At 42.7% G+C, this 9,048-nt stretch overlaps 1 protein-coding gene across 1 annotated transcript; it reads right to left on the bottom strand.

Annotated features, from left to right (window-relative positions):
• Window positions 1-1,991: 1,991 nt before the first annotated feature.
• Window positions 1,992-6,776, bottom strand: LOC128861814 (uncharacterized). The gene is made up of 4 exons (XM_054100190.1): window positions 6,366-6,776; window positions 5,104-6,272; window positions 3,563-4,875; window positions 1,992-3,520 (listed from the first exon to the last, which is right to left on the bottom strand). The coding sequence occupies exons 1-4, from the start codon at window positions 6,774-6,776 to the stop codon at window positions 1,992-1,994; spliced, it is 4,422 nt and encodes a 1,473-aa protein (XP_053956165.1).
• Between the last annotated feature and the right edge of the window lie 2,272 nt (window positions 6,777-9,048).

Below are 9,048 nucleotides of genomic sequence, written 5' to 3'. Positions count from 1 at the left end.
TAATCTAAAGGGGCGTATATGGTTGAACTTGTTTTCAGAAGTACTGTCTCAGATCTTTTTGTTACGATCTCCTTCGAATGAATATCGAGCTAGTTTTTACTACTGAGAAGTTCCTACTGGGTTCATAAACTAGGAATACTATATCCATTTATCCATTCGTTGGCGCGTGGGTGCGTCGAAGTTATAATAAATCATTCAGCATAGTACAACGTTAATGTGGTAGTTGTAGCGGAGGCAAGCGAAAGTGTAGAACAGCATACCGGATGCAGTGTGTAACAAATTTTTGTTGTTGTTTTCATTTCATTTTTAATTTTATTTTAGTTTGGTTTATTTTGCTGCCCAATACCCTCTGCTTACGGACGGGGCAGAAAAGGCACGCCGGAGTCACTACAACGCGCAAGTATTTGTGTGACGTGTGCAACAGAGGTGGAAAATTTACTAACCATGTAGCAAGGCCACTCCCGCGCACACAGCTGACGCTGATGCACGCAACTTTTGGTGGTAAAGGAGGTTTAGTGGTACTGCTACTGCAAGCTAATACTTCACTAAACGGCTGAATAATTACCTTGTTAAATTAAATATCACATTTTTATGGAAAAAGGCAACAAAACAAAATAAATTTGAAAAATGTGGGTGCAAATATGTAAATATACACATTGATATGTAACTGTATACATATGAAGTAAGTACAACGGTGTAATGCTGAACGCGTTGGCATGCAAAAATGCAATGCGTATCAGCGCTGTGTGAAGTTTCCGCGCGGAGGGTAGTGTGAGGCTGTATGTGCATGGCTTGTGGAAGGCAACGCTCGAAAAATTCCATAATTTAAGGGTATCAGTGGCTGGTGCTGCACACAACTTGCCAAAAGCTGAAACAACTCACTTCCGTGTTTTCGTTCTTCTCCTTTTTTTATACAAAAATGGGCAGTGCCTCCTTATTTCACAAATTAAAGGATATCTCTTTAGTACTGGACCTCTCCAAAACGTGAAGAATGTCAACGAAATAGCCTTTATTAATTCAATATCTGACTATTATTTATAATTTAATTACAATAATTTTATTAACTCGAATAATTTGCTGCGAAATTCAAAGGTAATATTCTCAGAATCAGCTATGCAACATGACTTTAATTCTAATGAAATATACAGGGTGCCTACTGTATTTGAGAACAACTTGAGAATACAACTAATTAGCTTTTATTTTGAACAAAACTTACTGAAACTTCATGATTTTTTTTACACAACATTAACTTATTATATATCCATAAAATCATTCAATAAAATTTCCATTAACTGCAACAGCCTCCTCGATCTTAGTCCAGAAACGACTGCATGCCCAAATCAGATGCGCCCTATTCATATTCAGCGTACTATAACGGTACTAATTGCAACCTTTAGATAAGAAATGGTGTTATGAAGATGATTATTGACCTCACGGTCAAATACGCCCCTACATTCATAGTAATCTAGTAATCTCAAAGTCTTACTGAAAGATGTATGTGCTATCATCGCATGCACTATCGATCCAGCGCGACACTACTGCCTCTAAATCCTCGATATATGCAGCAGAATTCACTCGAAGTCCTCGAGTGATGAAGTGCGGTGGCCTGGCATGCCCTTTGCTTACAGCACCAAAAACCATAACAATGACTGGTCATTTCTGCGATTGGTCTTTTGATCTTAGTCGAATTTTTTTCTTTTTCGTCAGAAAAAACTATAACATCCCAGGCGCTTCAGAGTGTTTAATATTGTTGTCGCGGCTACGATGAGATGAAAGGGGTTTGCTACTAACTCAATGGCAAAGAACGGTTTATTCTGAAATTTAATTCAATATTGTACATTATGTATTTTAATAAAATATAGAAACTTACCGCAGTTTTGCACCCCTTCTTCTTCGTTCCTCGACTGATCGTATGCAAATGAAAAATAGAATAGAACGAAGAAGAATGAGTGCGCAACTTTGGTTCACAAGCAGGGTTGTAATTCTACTTATTACAAATTGTAAATATCATTTGTCAACACCCCCACCCCCGTGGAGCGATCAGCTTCACCACTTTCCAGATCCAGGACTGCCAATTTAGATACCGCTCGTTGCAGAAGTCCACCAACCGTACGCACGTCCGCACGCCGAGCCACACCATCTGCGCCAGTGTACACACGCTCAACAATACCACGTCGCCACTGAATCCTTGGCACATTCGGATCGCAAATAAATACTACATCACCCTCTTTAAGAGGCGCGGTTCGTTCACACCACTTAACTCTTCGGGTTAGCGTTGGTAGATACTCCAGTACCCATCGCTTCCAAAATGCATCTCTTAGGCTTCGTGCAATGAGCCATTGCTTGCGTAATAAAGGTATCTTTTCACCAGGAGAGTTGGCCGTTGGAGTTTTAGGGATATTACCCACACCAATCAGGAAGTGGTTAAGCGTTAATGGCTCGTCTTCGTCGGGAGAGATGGGCAGATGCGTCAATGGACGTGAGTTTACTATGTTTTCCGCTTCTATCAGAAAGCTTTGTAAGACATGCTCACGTGGCGCTTTTTCTTTTAATGAATGTCGAAGAACCCTTTTAACGCTCTGCACCATTCTTTCCCAAATTCCTCCTTCAGATGGATTGGCGGGGCAGTTGAAGAACCATTCAACTCCCTTGGTTGACAATTCATTTTGTATTCGCTCAGTGTCAAAAACATCAGGAAAACGTTTCGCTTCTTCGTTGGCCCCGATGAAGTTTTTCCCATTGTCAGATCGTAGACGTGTTGGAACCCCTCTCCGATTCATGAAGTTGCGCATAACTATTATACAGGAATCCGTTGATAAGTCGTGGGCGATGTCCAGGTGGATTGCGCGCACGGTGAGGCACGTAAACAACGCGACCCAACGCTTTTCAGTTCGCCGCCCGATAGTAACCGAAATAGGCCCAAAATAGTCCAGTCCCGTATAAGTAAATGGTCGTACATAGGGCTTCAAACGATCCTCTGGTAGAGGACCCATCATAGGCGCGTGAGGTTCTGTCTTCCTGACTTGACAATATTTACATCCGGCTATTACACGTCGTAGCATTTGCCTTATTCGGGGAATCCAGTATTTCTGACGTATATTGCTTATAGTCGCCTCGTGATTCTGGTGCTTCATTGTGCAATGGTGATAATTAACGACCAGATGCGTAAATATATGTCCATACGGCAGTATGATCGGTCTTCTGATGTTATACGGTAAGAAGCTAGCTGCATCTATGCGCCCTTGTACACGAAGTAGCCCCCTGTCGTCCAGATATGGCGAAAGTTGCTTTAATGCGCTGTCATTTGGAATGGCTTTACCAATTTCGATACTGTTGCGTTCTGAAGTAAATGATTCCGATTGAACGCGTAGGCATAATAGGTGCTCCGCGGCTTCCAGTTCAACAGCAGTAAGTCCATATTCCAGATATTTTAGCTCCCGTTTACGGCAGCGGTTTATGAATCGAAGCACCCACGCTACTGCTCTTTTTAATCTAAGTAAATTTGAGAAACGATTGTAATCTATAAAAATATAGTTGTTGGCAATTAAAGAAAATTTAGAACGGAGCTCTTCATCTGCTTCCACAAAGATCTTGCTGATGTTTTCTTCAGCAGGCCACGTCTCTTCATCACGTCTCAGAAAATTCGGTCCCTGTAGCCAGCGAGATTTTAGTGAGAAATCAACACTCCCATGGCTTCTTGTCGCATCATCGGCTGCATTGTCTTTCGTTGGCACCCATCGCCATTCGCGAACTTCACTCCCATCTAAAATCTCTGCAACGCGGTGCGCCACATACGGTTTGTAGCATCGATGTTCGCTTCCAATCCACTTCAAGATAGTTCTGGAGTCGCTCCATAAGAAGCATCGTTCAGGGCGTATTTGGTGATTTTCCAATATCAATTTTCGTAAACGTACACCCAGGACGGCTGCTTGTAATTCCAGGCGTGGAATGGTTACGGCCTTCAGTGGAGCGCACTTCGTCTTCGCACAAACTAACGTAACACCAACTTCACCAGTCGACTTTCTTGACCTCCAGTAGGCGACAGCAGCGAAGGCCTCTTCGCTAGCGTCAACGAACACATGCAGCTCCAAATCCGAAGGCGCACCATGTGGGAAGTAGAATCGCGGCACACGAAATCCCGCTACTTTGTGCATCTGCTGGCGCCACCTTTCCCATATTATATTCACATCATTTGGGATGGGCTCATCCCAACGGACATCACGACGCCATACTTCACGCATAAGAGATTTGGCTGCAACAGTAAAGTGACTTAAAAATCCCAACGGGTCGAATATTGACATAATAATACTAAGAAGTTCCCTTTTTGTGGGACTCCTTTCGCCTGTGATTACTGCTTGTTCAATGCGATGGAACTTCAGGTTGAATTTAAAATTATCAGTTGCTGACTCCCAATATAACCCAAGAACCTTCTCTGTGCTCTCAGCGACTGCGATCTGTTTCGTTGCCGTACTACCATTTAATTCTTTAACTACCTTCTCTGAGTTCGATACGAATCCACGTAACTCGAATCCACCATCGCTGTGAATGTCACGAACCTGCTTTGAGATATCTACGGCCTCTTCAATTCCATCAAAACTGTCAACAAAATCATCAATATAATGATGATCAAAAATAGCTTTAATTGCACGAGGATGACTTTCGTGGTGCTCCTTGGCGTTCAGCCTCATGACATATTGCGCCGAGCAAGGCGAGCACGCGGCGCCGAAAATCATCACTCGCATCTCGTACTCCTCAGGTGGCTTAGTATTTTCGCCATCACGCCAAAGAAAACGCTGTGCACACCTGTCTACTGGCTGTATAGCTACCTGGTGGAACATCTCTTTAATATCTCCGCAAACTGCAACTGCACGCGTTCTAAAATTAAATAAAATCGAAGGTAGTGATATGTAGAGCTGTGGTCCCTTCAATAACTTGGAGTTCAGAGATACCCCTTCAAATCGAGACGCTGCGTCAAAAACAAGGCGTAATTTTTGAGGTTTATTTGGGTTGACGACACCGAAGTGTGGGAGGTACCATTTCCTGGATGAAGTCATACTCGATTTCTTGGGCGTAAGCTTTCGAGCATAGCCTTTACTTAGGTACCCATCAATGATCTCTTTGTACGCGGTTGCGAACGTTTCGTCGCGTTTCATCTTTCTCTCAATCCCTTCAAGCCTATGTAGAGCAGCCGTATAATTATCGGGCAGTTGTATGCTGTCGTCCTTCCATAATAGCCCTGTTTGAAATCGACCTCCCACTCGTTTAGTTGTGCCTTCAAGTAACATCTTAGCTCTGACGTCATCATTGCTTTCGACAGGTGGCGAAGATCTAACGCCAAGACTTTCAATATTGAAATAGTCGAACACAAGTTGACGCATGTCTTCTTCTTCTTGCATTTCTTGGGTACGTAAAAACAGACAAGAGCGGGTTGCTAACGACGCACGACTGGTTGGACCAAAAACTACCCACCCTAGTTTAGTGTTGCAAGCGTACGGACCTTGCTCACTAATCCCTTTTATGTCAATCGGCAAGCCTAAGTGTGCATGATCGATTCCAATTAAAAGTTGAGGCACACCATCAAAATATGGCTGGAGAGGCAGAGACGAAATTGATTTGTCACTGCTCTTTAAATCATCATGACTTAAACTCTGCATGGGCAAACCTAGATTAGCTACGGTATACACGTCGCGCAGTAGGTAGCGCTTATTTTTACCAACACCGCTAATTTCAATATTGAAAACCTCAGTCGACTCTTGGGCTGTTCTTCCTCCAAACCATTGTATATCTAACGAATGTCGACGGCCGCGTATTCCCAACTCCTTGGCCAAATCACTGTCTAACATCGTAATTGAAGAACCTTCATCCAATAGGGCGTACGTATCGATGCGCTTATTATCGCCATACAAGGTTACCGGCAGCACACGAAAGAGCAACTTGGGCTTAGTGCTGCTAACGTTTGCGCAGCTCAACACGTTTCCTCGTACGTCACCTTGTTCTTCCTTTAATAAACTTAAGGTCGGCGTAATAGCATTGGCCTCATGCAATAAACTGTGGTGTCTACGCTGGCATCCTTCTTCTAAACAAAGCTTTTTACGGCGACAGTTACGCATGTTATGGCCCACGTTCAAGCATGAAAAACAAGCGCGATGTTTCTTCGTGAACTCCCATCTATTAGACACTGCAGCATTTAAAAAACGACGGCAATCTTGCAGTTTATGTTGCTCCTGGCATAATGGACACTTAACGGGAGTTACACCTGCATAACCTGGACACTATTTTTCGGATGTATGTAACACCGCACGACGCTTTTGATCTTTATTGTCGATGTCTTGCACTGTACATATCAGATTAGCAAGTTCACTTACCCAAGCGCTAAAATGTACAATTGTCGGATACGGCTGTATTGAGGCGGCGACTCTGGCCCACTCCAGTTTCTTACTCATAGGAAGCTTAGCTAATAGTTCCTCTAATAGCGTAGGATTGGTGATGTGTTGTTGTCCATTCGCTGACTGTAAGAATGTTGCTAGGTTTCTCACTTTAGTGGCAAAGGGTACCAGTTTGGACAATGCATTCTCCGAAATATTAGGCAAATCCCTCGCTTGACGTAGCTGACTCTGAATTAATTGTTCGGGTCGGCCAAAGCGAAAACGGAGTTGCTCTATGGCGGCGCTGGCGTTGTCTGGATGAATTAAAAGCGATTTAATCACTTCCCGCGCTTCTCCTTTAACAGCTTTCTGCAACCGTTGATTGTTTTCCAGATTAGTGTAGTTGTACATTGAAGTCGATTGGACGTAGGCTGTATAAAAAATTGGTCAGTCTTCTGGCTCGCCGCTAAATTCGGGTAAATCTTGCAACTTCCGTGGTACTGTTGCAGAATTGTTTAAAAATGAAAAATTGTTTAAGTCATTTGTTGGCATAGGACCATGAACAATACTGTTATAATTATTAAAAACAGGGGGCGAAATTATCGACGACGATGTAAACGGCACGCCAGAATTACCTAGTGTAGCGTGTGTTTGGCCCTTTATTGAATACGTTGGCGCAAAGACGGCGCTCGCAGTTAACGACGGCAGCGAAAAAAAACTACCACCGTTTTCAGCGGCTTGCTGGCCTGGCAGCATGGCAGCGCTGCTCGTGATAGTCGACGTCGCAAAATGTGCATAACTGTTTATGGTCGATGGCGTGATGTTATTTGTTGTTGCGTTAACCGACAATTTTTGCATACGTGAAGTACATGAAAAATTTGGGAATTCATATAACGGAGCACCTATAGCGGGTGCTAACAATGACGCAACGACGGGTATTGTTGTTGTCGTGGCGGTGGATGTAGCACTATCTAAATGACCTGAGCTACGCAAAGCAATCTCTAGCCTTTGGCAGTGGCGGTTTTGTTCACTTAATCTTACCTGTGCTGCTTCTAGTTGTCTTTGAAGAGTGGCGATTTGATTCTTCATTTCCAATCTTAAACTTACGGATTCTGATGAGAGGGCGGTATTTGTGACGTTTGTATACGTGCTGGCAGCAGTTGTGGCGTTGGTATGCGTGGTGGCGGCGGAGGCGGCGTCGATTATGATGGCGGTGGAATTAGGCTGAACTTCACCTGACTCTGGTTCTAATTTGTTGAGCCGAGGACTGCGGCGTTTTTCTATGGTTTCCTCCGGATCATTCATTTAAACGGCCCCAAACTTTCACTCTTTTACGGCAAGGAAAAATACGCAGTTAATCGCAAATAATCAAAATTGCGAATAAAGATGTCGCGGCTACGATGAGATGAAAGGGGTTTGCTACTAACTCAATGGCAAAGAACGGTTTATTCTGAAATTTAATTCAATATTGTACATTATGTATTTTAATAAAATATAGAAACTTACCGCAGTTTTGCACCCCTTCTTCTTCGTTCCTCGACTGATCGTATGCAAATGAAAAATAGAATAGAACGAAGAAGAATGAGTGCGCAACTTTGGTTCACAAGCAGGGTTGTAATTCTACTTATTACAAATTTTAAATATCATTTGTCAACAATTGTTTAGAAGGTATTTTGATTAGATAACTTCCATTTTTCGTGTTTTCTCCAGCACAAATAGTTCTGGGAATAACTTAGGATTTATACTGGAGACCTGCATAGACTACTCGACGGATAAGAGTAGAAATATTAAGCTCCCTCGCACGGATCCTCATTGATTTTGAAGGGTTCTCATCAATAATCGCTTGCACTCTTTGGAAGAAATCTTTAGATCAGACAGTGTTTTTCGCGGTACACAATAGACTCTGCATCGCCACCTGATGCTTCCAATTCACGATGAACCTTTGTTTTATGTTTTTCGTTTGTCCTACCGTCAATGCAGCGACCACCCTTCTCTACTACCGTTAAGGGAATCGTTGGAAAGCGGTTGAGCACTTGGCTCTACGTCAATTACTCTTCACGTGCAGTCCATCAAAAGTTGCACGTAGTTCAATCTTCTCCCAGTTTTGTTTATTTCCGAAGGAAACCCTAGTTGAGCGTGTCCACCCCCTCCGATCATGTTTGTCTCACATCGACTTAAGAGTCCGTTTCTTTGTCTGTATTGCCTGTTTAGCTGCGGCTGGCCTCGTAGGCGTTTGTATGATAATGAGTGTTTCACATCTTATCCCACGCAAATCTTTACCCACGCATACTTGGAAGTCAACATGATGTCGACTATGTTTTCTGGTATCTTTTTATAGGTAGCTATCATGGCGAACCTTATTAACCAATGAACGAGCGCACTTAAATATCACTACATATTATAAAACAAAGTCGCTTTTTCTGTCCCTATGTCCCCGTATACGCTTAAATCTTTAAAACTACGCAACGGATTTTGATGCGGTTTTTTTTTTAAAGATAGATTGATTGAAGAGGAAGGTTTATATCTACATATATAATGTGAAGAAATATATAAAGGGGGGCGTGGCAATCGGTCAAAATGTGGCAAAAAACATAATTTTTTTGTTTTCACGGCCATAAATCATAAACGAATCAACCAATTAAAATGAAACTTTCTTGAAGTTTAGCTTTGAAATATTTACTTT

The sequence above is a fragment of the Anastrepha ludens genome, chromosome 4 (assembly GCF_028408465.1).
Source record: "Anastrepha ludens isolate Willacy chromosome 4, idAnaLude1.1, whole genome shotgun sequence".
Classification (NCBI taxonomy): Eukaryota; Metazoa; Arthropoda; class Insecta; order Diptera; family Tephritidae; genus Anastrepha; species Anastrepha ludens.
The sequence above is the reverse complement of the archived record's forward strand: the minus strand, read 5'-3'. Positions and strand labels throughout refer to the sequence as shown.

What these genes read in the sequence shown, in the direction of transcription:
- LOC128861814 (XM_054100190.1), bottom strand. Translation starts at nt 6,776, where the DNA reads ATGTACAACTACACTAATCTGGAAAACAATCAACGGTTGCAGAAAGCT. An exon ending in TTGTACATTTTAGCGCTTGG is followed by an intron (nt 6,273 to 6,365) that starts GTAAGTGAACTT and finishes TCCGAAAAATAG; the next exon opens with TGTCCAGGTTATGCAGGTGT. An exon ending in TACAAAGAGATCATTGATGG is followed by an intron (nt 4,876 to 5,103) that starts GTACCTAAGTAA and finishes ATTTAATTTTAG; the next exon opens with AACGCGTGCAGTTGCAGTTT.